Here is an 18,655-nt window from a genome sequence, read left to right on the forward strand (position 1 = left end):
CTTTCCGTACTTTGGTCTTCGCTCTTAGACGGGCAAGGTTGAACAACCTGCCCCCTGATCTTGTGTGGAGGAAAATTCCTTCTTAAGACATGAACGCATGTGAGAGCAGCAGGGAGAAGAAAATCCCAAAAAGTGTGGGTGCGAGAACACAGCCCTGTTTCACGCCACTCAGGATAGGAAAGGGGTCAGATGAGGCGCCGCTATGCTGAATTGTGCCTTTCATATTGTCATGGAATGAGGTGATGATACTTAGTAGCTTTGGTGGACATCCAATCTTTTCTAGTCGTCTGAAGAGACCACGTCTGCTGACGAGGTCAAAGGCTTTGGTGAGATCAATTAAAGCAATGTAGAGGGGCATCTGTTGTTCACGGCATTTCTCCTGTAACTGACGAAGGGAGAACAGCATGTCAACGGTCGATCTCTTTGCACGAAAGCCACATTGTGCCTCAGGGTAGACGCACTCGGCCAGCTTCTGGAGCCTGTTTAAAGCGACTCGAGCAAAGACTTTCCCCACTATGCTGAGCAGGGAGATTCCATGGTAGTTGTTGCAGTCACTGCGGTCACCTTTGTTTTTATAGAGGGTGATGATATTGGCATCGCGCATGTCCTGGGCTACTGCTCCCTCATCCCAGCACAGGCAAAGCAGTTCATGTAGTGCTGAGAGTATAGCAGGCTTGGCACTCTTGATTATTTCAGGGGTAATGCTGTCCTTCCCAGGGGCTTTTCCACTGGCTAGAGAATCAATGGCATCACTGAGTTCCGATTTTGTTGGCTGTACGTCCAGCTCATCCATGACTGGTAGAGGCTGGGCTGCATTGAGGGCAGTCTCAGTGACAACATTCTCCCTGGAGTACAGTTCTAGGTAGTGCTCAACCCAGCGGTCCATTTGCTTGCGTTGGTCAGTGATTATGTCCCCTGATTTAGATTTGAGGGGGGCGATCTTCTTGATGGCTGGCCCAAAAGCTCTCTTAATGCCATCATACATTCCTCTGATGTTTCCGGTGTCTGAGGCCAGCTGAATATGACTGCATAGGTGTTGCCAGTAGTCATTTGCGCAGCGCCTGGCTGTTCTTTGCGCAGTGCTTCTGGCTGCTTTAAGTGTTACGGATGTTAACATGCTGGGGGCTTTCTTGTAGTTCAACAGTGCAATGCGCTTAGCGGCTCTTCAATATGTGATTGAAACCAGTCTGCATTCCTCTTCGCACGTTTGCCGTAGGTGGTCAAAGCTGACTCATAGATGGCATCTCTGATGTGGGCCCACTTGGTCTCAGCATCCCCTGTGGGAGTGTTTTGAAGGGCTTTTACAAGTGAATTTAGAAATTTTTGTAACAGCTGTGGATGAGAAATTCTGCTCGTGTTGATGCGCGGGTGGCCCTTCTGCTTGGAGTGATGCAACTTCTTTGTTCTGAGTCTAACCTTGCTGCACACCGGGGAGTGGTCGGTGTCGCAGTCCACACTGTGGAAGCTGCGTGTGATTTGTACACTGTTTAAGGAGGCTCGCCTTGTGACGATGAGGTCTAGCTGGTGCCAACGACGCGATCTTGGGTGCCTCCATGAAACCTGGTGACAGGGTTTAGTGTGGAGAACGCGTTGGTGATGCAGAGGTTATGATAGGTACACAACTCCAGCAGTCTCTGCCCGTTCTCATTCATCCTTCCAATGCCATAGCGCCCAAGGCAGGAGGGCCATGAGTCATGGTCGGCCCCAACCCTGGCATTAAAGTCCCCCAGCAGGAACAGGTGTTTAGCCCCGAGCTGCTCATATTCCCTCAGCAGAACTTCTATCCTCGTTTTACCTATATCGTTGGTACCTACGTGGACCACGACAACTGCATCTTGCCCCTCCCACTCCTATTTCCTCTGCAGCCCAGATGAGGTATTCTGAACCCTGGCACCAGGTAGGCAACACAGCCTTCAGAACACTCGATCCTGGCCACAGAGAACAGTGTCTATGCCCCTAACTATACCATCCCCAATTACGACTACATTTCTTTTTTCTCCCCCCACTTGAATGGCTCCCTGTACCATGGTGCTGTGGTCAGTTTGCTCATCCTCCCTACAGTCCTGCTCTCGTCCACATAGGGAGCAAGAATCTCGAGCCTGTTGGACACGGACAAGGGCTGAGGCTCCTGCAACACTACCTCCTGGATCCCTCTACCTGCCTCATTCATAGTCACACCCTCCTGTCCTTGACCACTGGCCGAATTCAAGGTTGTTAGTCTAAGGGGTGTGACTGTCTCCTGAAACACAGCGTCCCGGTAACTCTCCCCCTCCCTGATGTGTCGCAGTGTTCGAAGCTCAGACTCCAGATCATCAACTCAGAGCCAGAGTTCCTCAAGCAACCAACACTTGCTACAGATATGGTCACTAGGAACCATAATGGGGTCCACCAGCTCCAACATAATGCAGGTACAACACATCGCCTGGCCCTGCATCTCTCTTTTATTTAATTAGATTTTAATTTGTTTTTGAAATTTCTGACTGGTCTTTAGTTTTTAATCTGTAAAATATTTCTCCTATTCGTGACGCCTCGACACAACGACAAATGTGGGTCCCTTACAGTCAGAAACGGGGGAATTTATAATGGGGAACAAAGAAATTGCAGACCAATTAAAAAACATACTTTGGTTCTGACTTCACAAAGGAGGACGCAAATTACCTCCCAGAAATGTTGGGGAACATAGTGTCTAGTGAGAAGGAGGAACTGTATGAAATCAATATTAATAGGGAAATGGTGTTAGGGAAATTGATGGGATTGAAGGCCGATAAATCCCCAAGGCCTGATAATCTACATCCCAAAGTACTTAAGGAAGTGGCCCTAGAAATAGTAGATGCATTGCTGGTCATATTTCAAAATTCTATAGACTCTGGAACAGTTGCAACGGATTGGAGGGTAGCTAATGTAACCCCACTATTTAAAAAAGGAGGTAGAGAGAAAACAGGGAATTATAGACTGCTTAGCCTGACATCAATAGTGGGGGAAATGCTAGAGTCCATTATAAAAGATATAATAGCAGAGCACTTGGGAAACAATGACAGAATCGGACAAAGTAAACATGGATTTACAAAAGCACGCTTGACAAATCTACTGGAATTTTTTGAGGATGTAACCAGTAGAATAGATAAGGAAGAACCAGTGGATGTGGTGTATTTGGACTTTCAGAAGGCTTTCGATAAGGTCCCACATAAGAGATTAGCGTGCAAAATTAAAGCACATGGGATTGGGGATAAGGTACTGACATAGATAGAGAACTGGTTGGCAGACAGGAAACAAAGAGTAGGAATAAACGGGTCTTTTTCTGAGTGACAGGCAGTGACTAGTAGGGTACTGCAGGGATCAGTGCTAGGACCCCACCTATTCACAAAATATATTAATGATATAGATGAGGGAATTAAATGTAATATATCCAAGTTTGCAGACGGCACAAAGCTGGGTGGGAGTGTGAGCTGTGAGGAGGATGCAGAGAAGCTCCAGTGTGATTTGGACAGGTTGAGTGAGTGGGCAGATGCAGTATAATGTGGATAAATGTGAGGTTATCCACTTTGGTGGCAAAAACAGAAAGGCAGATTATTATCTGAATGGCGATAGATTGGGAAAGGGGGAGGTGCAACGAGACCTGGGTGTCCTTGTGCACCAGTCGCTGCGAGTAAGCATGCAGGTGCAGCAGGCAGTTAAGAAGGCAAGTGGTAGGTTGGCCTTCATAGCGAGTGGATTCGACTACAGGAGCAAGGATGTCTTGCTGCAGTTATACAAGGCCTTGGTGAGACCACATCTGGAATATTGTGTGCAGTTTTGGTGTCCTTATCTGAGGAAGGATGATATTGTTATGGAGGGAGTGCAGTGAAGATTTACCAAACTGATTCCTGGGATGGCAGGACTGACATATGAAGAGATATTGGATCGATTAGGCTTGTATTCACTAGAGTTTAGAAGAATGAGAGGGGATCTCATAGAAACCTATAAAATTCTAACAGGACTGGACAGAATGCAGGAAGGATGTTCCCGATGGCGGGGGAGTCCAGGACCAGGGGTCACAGTCTAAGGATAAGGGGTAAGCCATTTAGGACTGAGATGAGAAGAGATTTCTTCACCCAGAGAGTGGTGAACCTGTGGAATTCTCTACCATGGAAAGAGGTTGAGGCCAAATCATTAAATGTATTCAAGCAAGAATAGTTCTTATAGTTCTTAGGGCTAATGGGATTAAGGGATACAGGGAGAAAGCGGGAACAGGTTACTGTGTTTGGATGATCAGCCATGATGATATTGAATGGCAGAGCAGGCTTGAAGGGCTGAATGGCGTACTCCTGCTCCTATTTTTCTCTGTTTCTTCTATGCCTCAGATACTGAAGCAGTCCGTGTCGAAATGCAGCAAAACCTGCACAATATCCAGGCTTAGGCTGATAATTGGCAAGTAACATTCATGCCACACATGTGCCAGGCAATGACAATCTCCAACAAGAGAGAATCTAACCATCTTCCCTTGACATTCAATGGCATTACCATCACTGAACCCCCTACTATCATCATCCTGGGGGTTACCATTGACCAGAAACTGAACTGGAGTAGCCATATAAATACTGTGGCTACAAGAGCAGGTCAGAGACTAGTAATCCTGCCATGAGTAACTCACTTCCCGACTCCCCAAAGCCTGTCCACCATCTACAAGTCATGAGTGTGATGGAATACTTTCCACTTGCCTGGATGGGGGCAGCTCAAGAAGCCCGACTCCATCCAGGACAAAGCAGCCTGCTTGATTGGCACCCCATCTACAAACATTCACTCCCTTCACTGACGTACAGTGGCAGCAGTGTGTACCATCTACAAGATGCACTGCAGCAACGCACCAAGGCTGCTTCGACAGCACCTTCCAAATCCGCGACCTCTACCAACTAGAAGGACAAGGGCAGCAATTGCATGGGAACACCACCACCTGCAAGTTCCTCTCCAAGCCACACACCATCCTGACTTGGAACTATATCGCCATTCCTTCACTGTCGCTGGGTCAAAATCCTGTAATTCCCTTCCTAACAGCACTGTGGATGTACCTACCCCACATGGACTGCAGCGGTTTAAGAAGGCAGCTCACCACCACCTTCTCAAGGGCAATTAGGGATAGACAATAAATGCTGATCTAGCCAGCGAAGCCCACATCTCATGAACGAATTAAAAAAAACAGTGCAATCCAAATCCTAAGCACTCGCTGCGTAAAAAGTTTTTCCTCATGTCGCTGTTGCTTCTTTTCCCAATCACCTTAAATCGGTGTCCTCTGGTTCTGGATCCTTCCGCCAATGGGAACAGTTTTTCCCTATCTGTCCAGACCACTCATGATTTTGAACACCTCTATCAAATCTCCTCTTCATCTCTTTTCCAACCTATCCACGTAACTGACATTCCTCATCCCTGGAACCATTCTTGTGAATGTGAATCTTTTCTGCACCCTCTCTAAAGCCTTCACATCAAACAAAGAAAATTACAGCACAGGAACAGGCCCTTCGGCCCTCCAAGCCTGCGCCGATCCAGATCCTCTATCTAAACATGTCGCCTATTTTCTAAGGGTCTGTATCTCTTTGCTTCCTGCCCATTCATGTATCTATCTAGATACATCTTAAAAGACGCTATCGTGCCCGCGTCTACCACCTCCGCTGGCAATGCATTCCAGGCACCCACCACCCTCTGCGTAAAGAACTTTCCACGCATATACCCCCTAAACTTTTCCCCTCTCACTTTGAACTCGTGTCCCCTTGTAATTGAATCCCCCACTCTGGGAAAAAGCTTCTTGCTATCCACCCTGTCTACACCTCTCATGATTTTGTACACCTCAATCAGGTCCCCCCTCAACCTCCGTCTTTCTAATGAAAATAAGCCTAATCTGCTCAACCTCTCTTCATAGCTAGCGCCCTCCATACCAGGCAACATCCTGGTGAACCTCCTCTGCACCCTCTCCAAAGCATCCACATCCTTTTGGTAATGTGGCGACCAGAACTGCACGCAGTATTCCAAATGTGGCCGAACCAAAGTCTTATACAACTGTAACATGACCTGCCAACCGTTGTACTCAGTACCCCGTCCGATGAAGGAAAGCATGCCGTATGCCTTCTTGACCACTCTATTTACCTGCGTTGCCACCTTCAGGGAACAATGGACCTGAACACCCAAATCTCTCTGTACATCAATTTTCCCCAGGACTTTTCCATTTACTGTATCCTTCCAAAAGGATGGTGCTCAAAACTGGACACAATACTCCAGCTGAGGCCGAACTGATGTTTTATACAGGTTTAACATAACTTCCTTGTTCTTGACTTTATGCCCCTCTTTATAAAGCCCAGTATCCCATATACTTTATTAACCACTTTCTCAACCTGCCCTGCCACCTTCAATGATTTGTGCACATATACCCCCAGGTCCCTCTGCTCCTGCACACCCACTTTAAATTTGTCCCCTTTAATTTATATTGCCTCTCCTCGTTTTTCCTGCCAAAATGAATCACTTCACATTTTTCTGCATTAAATTTTATCTGCCACTTGTCCGCCATTCCACCAGCCTGTCTATGTGCTGTTGAAGTCTATTACTATCTTCCTCGCTGCTTACAATACTTTCCAGTTTTGTGTCATCTGCAAATTTTGAAATAGTGCTCTGTACACCAAAGTCTAGGTTTTTAATATATATTAAGAAAAGGAGGGGCCCCAACACTGACCTCTGGGGAATCCCACTGTATCCCTTCCTCCAGCCCGAAAAACAACCGTTCACCGCTACGCTCTGTTTCCTGACACTCAGCCAATTTTGTCTGCATGCTGCTACAGTCCCATTTATTCCTTGGGCTTTTAATTTTGCTGACAAGCCTATTATGTGGCACTTTACCAAATACCTTTTGGAAGTCCATGTACACCACATCAACCGCATTGCCCTCTTCAACCCTCTCTGTTATCTCATCAAAAAACTCAAGCAAGTTAGTTAAACACGATTTGCTGTTAACAAATATGTCCTGGCTTTCCTTAATTAATCCACATTTATTGAAGTGACTGTTAACCTTGTCCCATATTATCATTTCTAAAAGCTTTCCCACCACTGAGGTTAATCTGACTGGCCTGTGGTTGCTGGATGCCTCTCATCTGTGTAGCGTTTCACACACTACAGAACCTGACTTTCTTTTGTTCATATTGAAAATTTTAGAACGGTTATTGGTTATGGAACAATTTAGTTTTGTAGCCATGTTTTTTTTTCTTCTCCAGCTGCTGTGTTTAAGAGAAACATTCATTACCCTCGGAACGAATAGAGAAAACTTGCATTACTGCCTCTGCCTAGAATTCTTTCAACCCCCTTTCTAAATTCTTACTAATTTCTGTCTCAGTTCTTGATGAATTGCATTCCACCCCCACTTACTGTGCTAAGTATAACTCACCGCGAGCATTGGCATTCACCGGGAATTTCATTGAGGATTCTCCCGATCGGCCGGTGTAAACGGGGTTTCCGCTGATAAGGCAGCTGATTGGGAGAGTACCCAGAGGAGCTTCACCTCGTTGTGTCTGTTGTGGGTCTCTATTCATCAGATTGCCAAATATGCAAAACTCTTTCTCACAATAGAAAAAGAAAGACAATTTGATTTCTGATTTTAGCAGATCCTGAGGTCAGTTAACTAGCTTCTAACTCATTTAGGCAGGACACAACATTTACATTTCAGTGGTAAAGGGACACAGCACATTGTACACAGCCATAGTTTAGCAGTAGAATGATTTGGAGTGTATTACTCGGCATAATGGTGCTGTCCTAATAAAACACCCAAGACTTGAGAATGAATTAATTAAAATAATCAGGTGATTATTTTACTTTGTTCTTTCCAAGGTGTTGGTATCAAATGTTTATCAGTACAGCTATTTGTTATACATTAATATCATTACTATGCTATACAAATCTGTATGCAGCTAATGCCAGCTTTCATTTCTTTGCAGATTATTTGCACAGCATTCCTGTGGCACAGATGGGTAACTATCAGGAATACCTGAAACTTATGCCTTCTCCTCTTCGTGAGATTGACCCAGACCAACCCAAACGGCTCCATACATTTGGCAATCCTTTCAAACAGGACAAGAAGGTAGGCAGCTAGCAACATTGTGGGAGACAGATTACTGTGCTAGTTTCTGAGTTTATGTCAGTGTTCGATGATGCAAGTTTTGAGATCATGTGAGGGGCAAGCTTGAAGGCAGCTAATTGGATTTGAAACTACAGTGCTGGGATCCCTGACTGAACATTCACACCTGAGTTAGAACATAAGAAATAGGAGCAAAGGTAGACCATACGGCCTGTCGAGCCTGCTCCGCCATTCAAAACGATCATGGCTTATCTTGGGCTTCAACTCCCCTTTCCTGCCTGCCCCCAGATCCCTTGATTCCCTGAGAGACCAAAAATCTGTCTATTCCAGCCTTAAATATATTCAACAATGAAACCTCTACCCTCTGGGGTAGTGAATTCCTAAGATTCACAACCCTCTTGAGTGTAGAAATTTCTCCTCCTCATCTCAAGTCCTAAAAATCAGTCCCTTATCGTGAGGGTGTGCCCCCTGTTCTAGATTCCTCAGCCAGGGGAAACAATCTCTGTGTCTATCCTTTCAGGCCCCTTCAGAATCTTGTATGTTTCAATGAGATCACCTCTCATTCTTCTAAACTCCAGAGATTGTAGTCCCAATTTACTGAACCTTTCATCATAGACAACTCTCTCATCCCAGGGACCAATCTAGTGAACTTTCAGCGTACTGCCTCCAAGGCAAGTATATCCTTCCTTAAATATGGAGACCAAAACTGCACACAGTATTCCAGATGCGCTCTCACCAAAGCCCCATACAATTGTAGCAAGACTTCTTTATCCTTGTACTCCAATCCCCTTGCAATAAAGGCCAACATGCCATTTACTTTCCTAATTGCTTGCTGTACCTACTTGCTAACTTTTTGTGTTCCTTGTACGAGTACACCCAAGTCTCTCTGAACATCAACATTTACAAGCTTCACACCTTTTAAAAAAAAAATATTCTGCATTTCTGTTCTCACTGCCATAGTGAATAACCTCACATTTCCCCACATTATACTCTATCTGCCACCTTGCTGCCCATTTGCTTAACCTGACTATATCTCTTTGCAGCCTCTCTGGGTTCTCCTCACAGCTTACATTCCCATCTAGCTTTGTATCATCAGCAAACTTAGATACATTGCTCTCTGTCTTTTCATCTAAGCCATTAACATAAATTGTAAATAGCTGAGGCCCTAGCACTGATCCTTGCAACACTCCACTAGTTGCAGTCTGCCAACTTGAAAATGCCCTATTTATCCCTACTCTCTGCTTCCTATCCATTAACCAATCCTCTATCCATGCTAATATATTACCCTGAACTCCATGAGCCTTTATCTTGTATATTAACTTTTTGTGTATCACCTTATCAAATGCCTTTTGGAAATTCAGGTACACTACATCTACTGGTTTTGTTTTCTCTACCCTACTTGTTACATCCTCAAAAAACCCTTAATAAATTTGTCAAACAGGATGTCCCTTTCATAAAACCACGTTGACTTGTTCTAAGCATACTGTACTTTTCTAAGTACATTGTTAATACTTCCTTAATAGATTCCAACGTTTTCTCGATGACTGGTGTCAGGTTAACTGGCCTGTAGTTCCCTGTTTTCTCTCCCTCCTTTCTTGAATAGCGTTGTTACATTTGCTACCTTCCAATCTGTGGGGACTGCTCTAAAATCTAGGGAATTTTGGAAAATCATAGCCAGCGCATTCACTGTCTCTGCAGCTATCTCTTTTAGAACCCTAGGATATAGGCCATCAGGTCCTTGGGATTTGTCAGATTTTAGTCCCTTGAGTTTCTCCAATACTACTACTTAACAATTTCCTCACTTTTTAGCCCCTAGGTTACTGCCTATTTTTGGTATGAGTAAACAGAAATTGGGTTGATCTCTTAATTTGCTCATGGGATTTCATTACCTTTGACAACACTTCATTTGTGTGTTTTTTTGCTTTTTACAATCAGGGAATGATGATCGATGAGGCGGATGAGTTTGTGGCAGGGCCACAGAACAAGGTAAAACGACCTGGAGAATCCAACACACCAGGATCACTGAAGAGAAGGCGAAGTATGTCACCGTTACTGCGGCGACCTCAAACTCCGCCAATCATCAATCACATCGGAGGAAAGGGGCCTCCTTCAACTCCAAGTCCAGGAACCCAACCCCAGCCCAACCTTGTAAAGCCTGTTGCTGTACATAAAGGTAAAGTTGCTGCCATCGTTGCATCTCTGAACCTGTTAGATTACGTGGTTGCCTAGTCTTGCTGAAACCAGCAGCAGTCAGCATTATAGAATGGTGGCCATCAGTGTTCTTTGTTGTTTGTGTCACTGGAATTGTGACACCTTCGAATTATCCAATGTTGGAAATTCTGAGTGAAGAGGTTACCCAAATTGCTGCTTTTTGTTGAGATGGCGCCACATCAGTTAGGCATTGCAAAGTTGTTCTACAGATTTGTTTGTGATTTTCTTCTCAAATGATTTTCAGAATTTAAAATAAATGTAATAAGATCCAAAAGCGGTAGCAATATATTTACCAACTTCCATATTGATGACATTTTTGACTCCCTCATGGGGACATTTTATCCTCTGTCCATGATGGGGCAGGGAGGGGAGGGGTGAGTATGGTGGTGGGGAGGCATTATGACGAGACCATCCTTACGCTGCTATGTTGTATTGGTCACTCGCTCCCTAGTATTAATGTTGCCCTTGCAGAGTGCTACAGTCCAAACAGTCTTACAAAAGCAAAATACTGCACATGCTGGAAATCTGCAATAAAAACTGAAAATGCTGGAAATACTCAGGCAGCACTTGTGGAGCGAGAAATAACGTTTCAGGTCAATGAGCTTTCAGCCAAACATTCTGCCTGTCTGGTGAAGGGAGGGATTGTGTGTGTGTGGGAGCAGTGCAGATGCCTAAAGAGGGAAATTTTGACTAGTGTGTGGAAATGGTAGAAAGATGAATGTTGCTGCCTTGACCATTGCTGCATTGTTTTTTAAATACACTGCTGTTCTAAAAAAAAAATCAAGTCTTTGTTTTTATGAACATAAATACATATATTTACACCATCACTATTTTATATACGTATCTTCTGTCACTATTTTCCAATATATTAGCCTGCGCTGTATCTTTGTAGTCAGTGTACGGGGACATTCCCTCCATCACACTGCCAGTGGGAAGCAGCATTTTAGGGAATGGCCTGGGATTTTCTGTTCATTAATGAATCAGTTATTTACAACTGCTGTACTAATTACTGAAACTATCCAATGGCCTTTTATTTTTCTTTCACATTTAGATATAAATAACATTCCATCAGCAGATGCAAGTGGAGAGAAGAGGATGGATGACTGGCAACCATCAGAGAAACTGGCTGAAGATGTACTGGTAACTCCCCCTCCAGAGGGACCTGCTTTGATATCTGCTCAGGCAGCAGCAGAGACCCTACTGCCCAGTGACTTTCAGGCTGAGCCAGAGCTCAATCATGTGGCTGAGGATGTACTTGATCATAAACGTGGGACAGATATGGTTATGAGAGACTCATTGGAGAGCCCTTCTGAAACTGATGATGAAACAGATGTGGCAGTAGAAAGCAATCCTGGCCTATCCTTGGCCATCTCTGACAGAGTGCAAGTTCAGCCAGTGGCGGAGGGGAACAATGCTGAACTCAGGATTAAAGTCATGAAGGAGATTCGCAAGCCAGGGAGAAGTATGTGTCTTTTTCCAGCCACTCATAAAGCTGTGTACAGATGTATAAAGGGCAGCCAGATGTTCTCAAAGCTTTTAACATCACCTCCTCCTGTTCATTCCAAGAGAGTTTGATGGGATTAGGGAAAGGTTTTAATATTGCACTATCTCTGGATGCTCTCATGGACCAAAGCACCTTCCTGAATCCACTCTCTGTGGATTTCGAAGATGGAAAAGTATGGGTAGACCTTGGCAGGAAGTAATGGTTTTGGTTGTCATGTTCATCAGAAATTTGGTTGTGACCAAGATGCAAGAGAAAATAAAACTGGAAGATATTTGTACCATGGCCTTTCATGAAAACAGGGAGCGACAGACCTGTTAGTTTGACGTCAGTAGTAGGGAAAATGTTAGAATCTATTTTCAAGGATGTGATAACTAGACACTGAGAAAATAAAGATATAATTGGGCAGAGTCAACATGGATTTATGAGAGGGAAATCATATTTGACTAACCTGTTGGAGTTTTTTGAGGATGTTACTTCTAGCATAGATAACCTTAGATAGAGCTAAGCGATCTCACAACCAACGGATCAGATCTAAGCTCTGCAGTGTTGCCATGTCCAGTTGTGAATGGTGCTGGACAATTAAACAACTGACAGGAGGAGGAGACTCCACAAATATCCTATCCTCAATGATGGGGGAGCCCAGCAGATCAGTGCAAAGGATAAGGCTGAACCATTTGCATTCATCTTCAGCCAAAGTACTGATTGGATGATCCATCTTGGCCTCCTTCTGAGGTCCCCAGCATCACAGATGCCAGACTTCAGCCAATCCGATTCACTCCACTTGATATCAAGAAATGGCTGAAGGTACTGGATACTGCAAAGGCTATGGGCCCTGACAACATTCCGGCAATAGTACTGAAGACTTGTGCTCCAGAACTAGCCACCCCCACTTAGCCAAGCTGTTCCAGTACAGCTACAACACTGGCATCTATCCGGCAGTGTGGAAAATTGCCCAAGTATGTCCTGTACACAAAAAGCAGAATAAATCCAACCCGGCCAATTACCACCCTATCGGTCTACTGCAATAACTTGCTCACTGATGTTCAATTTGGGTTCCGCCAGGGCAACTCAGCTCCAGACCTCATTACAGCCTTGGTCCAAACATGGACAAAAGAGCTGGACTCCAGAGGTGAGAATGACTACCCTTGACATCAAGGCAGCATTTGACCGAGTATGGCTTCAAGGAGCCCTAGCAAAACTAGAGTCAATGGGAATCAGGGAAAACTCTCCGCTGGTTGGAGTCATACCTAGCGCAAAGGAAGATGGTAATGGTTGTTGGAGGTCAATCATCTGAGCTCCAGGACATCACTGCAGGAGTTCCTCAGGGTAGTGTGTCTTAGGCCCAATCATCTTCAGCTGCTTCATCAATGATCTTCCCTCCACCATAAGGTCAGAAGTGGGGATGTTCGCTGATGATTGCACAATGTTCAGCACCATTCACAACTCCTCAGATACTGAAGCAGTCTGTGTCCATATGCAGCAAGATCTGGACAATATCCAGGCTTGGGCTGATAAGTGGCAAGTAACATTCGTGCCACACAAGTGCCAGGCAATGACCATCTCCAACAAGAGAGAATCTAGCCATCTCCCCTTGACATTCAGTGGCATTACCGTCGCTGAATCCCCCACTATCAACATCCTAGGGGCTACTATTGACCAGAAACTGAACTGGAGTAGCCATATAAACACTGAGGCTACAAGAGCAGGACAGAGACTAGGAGTCCTGCGGCGAGTAACTCACCTCCTGACTCCCCAATCTACCATCTACAGGGCACAAGTCAGGAGTGTGATGGAATACTCTCCACTTGCCTGGATGGGTGCAGCTCCAACAACACTCAAGAATTTCAACACCATCCAGGACAAAGCAACCTGCTTGATTGGCACCCCATCCACAAACATTCACTCCCTCCACCACCGACGCACAGTGGCAGCAGTGTGTACCGTCTACAAGATGCACTGCAGCAACTCACCAAGGCTCCTTAGACAGCACCTTCCAAACCCACGACCTCTACCAACTAGAAGGACAAGGGCAGCAAATGCCTGAGAACACCACCACCTGCAAGTTCTCTTCTGAGCCACACACCATCCTGACTTGGAACTGTATCGCCGTTCCTTCACTGTCGCTGGGTCAAAATCCTGGAATACTCTTCCTAACAGCACTGTGGGTGTACCTACACCCCAAGGACTGCAGCGGTTCAAGAAGGCAGCTCACCACCACCCTTTCAAGGGCAATTAGGGATGGGCAATAAATGCTGGCCTAGCCAGCGAAGCCCACATCCCATGAGCAAATAAAACAAAAGATAAAGGAGAGTCAGTGGATGTGGTGTATTTGAATTTTCAGAAGGTTTTTGATGATGTCCCACACAGGAGGTTAGTAAACAAAATTAGAGCACATGGGATTGGGGATAATATGGATTGAGAATTGGCGAACAGACAGAAAACAGAGTACGAATAAACGGTTCATTCTCAGGATGGCAGGCTGTTACTAGTGGGGACTGCAAGGTTCAGTGCTGGGGCCACCGCTGTTCACAATCTATATAAATGATTTGGATGTGAGGACCAAATGTAATATTTCCAGATTTGCTGATGAAGCAAAACTAGGTGGGAATGTAAGTTGTGAGGAGGATGTAAGGAGGCTTCAAGGGGACTTTGACAGGCTCAGTGAATGGGCAAGAACATGGCCGATGGAATATAATGTGAATAGTGTGAAGTTTGGTAGAAAAAAACGAAAGACAGAGTATTTCTTAAATGGTGAGAGATTGGGAAGTGTTAATTTCCAGAGACCTGGGTGTCCTTGTTCATGAGTCATTAAAAGCTAGCATGAAGGTGCAGGAAGCAATTAGGAAGGCAAATGGTATATTGGCCTTCATCACAAGGGGTTTAAGTACAGGAGTAAAGAAGTCTTGCTGCAATTGTATAGAACTTTGCTGAGAGCGCACCTGGAGTATTGTGTACAGTTTTGGTCTCCTCATCTAAGGAAGGATATACTTGCCATAGAGAGATTGCAACGGAGGTTCACCAGACTAATCCCTGAGATGGCGGGATTGTCTTATGAGGAGAGATTGAGGAAACTGGGCCTGTATTCTCTAGAGTTTCAAAGAATGAGAGGTAATTTCATTGAGGCTTAGAAAATTCTTACAGGGTGTGACAGGGTAGATGTGGATAGGACGCTTCCCCTGGCTGGTGAGTCTAGAACCAGGGGACGTTGTCTCAGAATAAGGGGCAGGCCATTTAAGACTGAGACGAGGAGGAATTTCTTCAATCAGAGGGTGGTGAATCTTTGGAATTTTCTACCCCAGAGGGCTGTGGAAGCTCAATCATTGAGCATGTTCAAGACTGAAATTGATTAATAACTGGATACTGATGACATCAAGGGATATGGAGATCGCATGGGAAAGTGGCATTGAGGTAGATGATTAGCCATGATCTAATTGAATGGCGGAGCAGGCCTGACGGGCTGAATGGCCTACTCCTGCTCCTGTGTTCCTGTATCAGATTATAAAACTGCTGCTCACTTTGCCAGTGTTTGGCATCGTTCAGTGTACAGCTCACACACAGCCATCTACTAAAAAAAAAAGTGGGTTGAAGTACCCACTAATTGCCAGGAGTTTGTCTCTGTGCAGTTTTGAAATATTTAACTAGTATCATGTGGTAGAAATAGATTGGGTTCCAGAGTTGGCATCATGCAGGCACTGTTGAGGTGTGACTATTTTTTTAGCCCCTCATGTTCCTGTTGACATTGCCATTATCCTGGATGTGGGTTGGTTTTTACCCTCTCACCGAGGGAATTGTGCTTTTTGCAGAGGGACTGACCTTAACGGGATAAAATAAACTTGGCAGTAAATAAAACAGAATAAAGTTGTATTCTTTCTGTGAGATAACTTTTGAATTGAAATTCCCCATGACTTTGGCTGAAAATTTGTTAAATCTTTCAGCTTTTCCTTCTCACGGAAAAGCATCTGGGCTTCACTTTGCAAAATTGTTGACTATTCTTTAATTTCAGATTATGACAGACTCTTCAGGTTACTGGAGGACATACAAGGTCCTTTAGAAATTCAGAGAAATTTCATTCAGAATACTATCAAAGAAGCTGCCAGGTATGTGCTTATTTATCCTTGAGGCCCACATCGACTAAGACAGTGATATTCGTTTGCATCCTTCCATCTATGAAAGTGATTTTTGTAACTTAAAATACCAATTGCCAGTCACTGTCTACAACAACAGTCACTGCATTTGGAAAGTAATTTATTCTATGGGAAACCTTTTGAGATGTCTGAGCGATACAATATAAATTTGAGTGATTACAAAATTACAGATATAATGGATAATAATCATCCCCTTTTAGTGCAACGTAGCACTAATTTCTAGCACAAAGCAGAAATGTCACATCTTGTGGGAATCAGACTCAAACTTCATCAAACATCTAACATTTTGTTCTGCAGTGTAATGGGATTGTAGAAGGTAGTTGATCTGGGTTTAATTATACCTTTAAGAGGGAACAGGAACGAGGGAGTATCACCAGCACGTGAACTGCAATAGTGAAGGAAGGCCTATCACCACCTTGAGGAAACTAAAGATGGGCAATAAGTGGGGCTTCGCCAGCATCACCCACATCCTATGAACTGAATATTAACGAAATAGTAACAGTTATGCTTGATGATTCTTTTCAGGGAAGGAAATTAGTGGGGTGGAAATTTACACAGGCCTATTTTGGGGACTGAAATGTTTGGATCGTGCATCCTAACCAGGGAAACCAACACTGGCCTGAGTTTGGACCATGTGCCTCATTAACATTATTTGCTGCGGCTCCATGTGCAGCTTACCCCATTCAAGATGATCAATGGTAGGCAGAGGCTGCAGGGTATGTCTCTGGGGAGGGTGGGGTGCAGTAGGCCTATTATCACAGGCAGTGACTGCAGGGTACGTCCCTGGGGAGGGTGGGGGGCAGTCGGAGAGCAACAGCGACTTGAACGTAAGTCCTTAGGGAGTGGAGAGGAGTGGCAGAGGACGGGGCACGAACTGAGGGATGGACTTTGCTTTGTGGGAACAGCTGCTTGCTGGGCCACAACTAGTCTGGGTCTGCTCTGCACAGTTTCCCTAAAACAGGCACTAGGCCCCTCAGCAACATATGCAAGCAGCTGAATGTCTACTTTAGGCAGCTGGTCCAGGTGCTTGATAAATAGCCTGACCCAACACGCACCCTGAAATTTGTCTACATTATGCCCAGCTTATGCTGGTAATGAGATCCACTTTCTACCCCAGTGTCTTTCACAATAAACAGATGAAGAATGGGGAGAGGGAGTCCATGGTTGAATAAACTGACTTGGACTGTGGGTGGAGTTTTTCTTGCTATGGACTTGGTTCTGATTCTGGCTGTTGCTTTTGTCCCCCAGGTTTAAAAGACGAGTGTTAATCCAGCAACTAGAAAGAGTGCTAGATGATGTTATTTCAAGGTCTTTGTCAACACAGATCAACCATGTCAACAGCAGATAGTCTAACTGGAGGACTGTGGACCAGGAATGTGCTTCCCTGTCAATCTGTACAGCGCATGAACTGCTCATAACTTGCTCGCTTTAACCATCCTGTCACCCCAGTGGCATTAGTTTCTCTTGGAACAGCATCTCGGTCGGTACTGCTGTAGCAGAGCTTGTCGAACAGAAGCCCCATTGGATTGGTTGAAGAGTTTTTCCTGTATTGTGAGCGCCTGTTGCTCTAGCAGGGAAATGGAGTGAGCTGCAGAGTGGGGAAGAGGTGGATAATGTTCACAATCCTCCTCTTTTTAGCTGCCCTTCTTTGGCCTGTTATTGTGGAAGCTTTTGTCTAGGGGGCTAAGTTTTTCCATAGTTCAGATATGGTGCCATTTTTGTTTGGTACATGAATCAGGCACTGAGGGAAGAAAATGAGAGTATTTTATTTAAAAGAAACTAAAAATTAACTATGGGGAGGAAACCATCTACCTCAGACTCAGTTTACTGTTTTGTCTGCCGACTTGTTGAAAGTTCACTTGTGGCCAATTCCTCCCTAGTTGCGTTCCAACCTGTGAGGAGGATGCTGTCTTGCTGAGTGAACTTTCCACAATGTGCTTTGGAAGCACTAATGTGGATACAGAGCATATTGACTTTTTATTGTTCATACAAGAGGAATTATTTTTGAACCGCATTGTTACAAAATAAAACACCAAATTGTCATATTTTAAAGTGTGAGGTAACTTTTGTAACTCCTATCTATTGAAAATAAATACAGTTTATCATGAAATTTTTTATTTATACGTGAAAATATGTATTTAACACATTTTCTATGGCACTTTATACTATTGTAAGACCTTCCTTTTAATCCTGTTGCTAACAAACAGTTGTTTTGAAATGGCTTTCAGTTATTGTAGTGGTATTTTATATTTTTTTAAGTCCTTTGGGGGAAAACAAACTTTCAAGTTTAATATCAGAGTTTTGAATGCTGAAAGTTTAGAAAGTCTAATGGCCTGTGTAAGTCTGTAAGATTTATAGATACTCAATACCTTAAAACATGTTGTAGCACACTTTACTGAATGCATGACCTTGTATGTTGAGAACCTTTTCTGCTGGATATGTATAGTCTGATATAGCTGTGGCTTTTCCTTTTGAACAAAAAGAATAACTTCCTGGATATCGTTGCTGGTTAAAGCATTTTAGACCAAAATATATTTTAATGTTTTTTTTTAAAAGCACAAATATGCAATTTGAATGCACAGATTATTATAATATATATAATCTGTAAGAAAGACTTGCATTTATATAACCTCAGGACATCCCAAAGTGCTTTACAACCAATTAAATACTTTTGAAGTAAAAACAAGAAATGTTAGAAATACTCAGCAG

The 18,655-nt window shown here is 44.1% G+C and overlaps 1 protein-coding gene across 4 annotated transcripts in view; it reads left to right on the forward strand.

The window, feature by feature from the left end:
* The window catches only part of ints6l (integrator complex subunit 6 like), a 177,659-nt gene extending 159,218 nt beyond the window's left edge, over positions 1 to 18,441 (forward strand). For all 4 annotated transcript variants that reach the window (XM_068047068.1, XM_068047065.1, XM_068047067.1 and 1 more), the window contains 5 exons: positions 7,947 to 8,089; positions 10,022 to 10,259; positions 11,349 to 11,759; positions 15,805 to 15,898; positions 17,195 to 18,441. In XM_068047068.1, coding sequence (XP_067903169.1) covers positions 7,947 to 8,089; positions 10,022 to 10,259; positions 11,349 to 11,759; positions 15,805 to 15,898; positions 17,195 to 17,294 — 986 coding nt within the window. In that variant the 3' untranslated portion in view covers positions 17,295 to 18,441. The remainder of the gene's footprint in view (positions 1 to 7,946; positions 8,090 to 10,021; positions 10,260 to 11,348; positions 11,760 to 15,804; positions 15,899 to 17,194) is intronic.
* The last annotated feature ends 214 nt before the right edge of the window (positions 18,442 to 18,655 follow it).

This window comes from Heterodontus francisci, chromosome 15 (assembly GCF_036365525.1).
Source record: "Heterodontus francisci isolate sHetFra1 chromosome 15, sHetFra1.hap1, whole genome shotgun sequence".
NCBI classification, from domain to species: Eukaryota; Metazoa; Chordata; class Chondrichthyes; order Heterodontiformes; family Heterodontidae; genus Heterodontus; species Heterodontus francisci.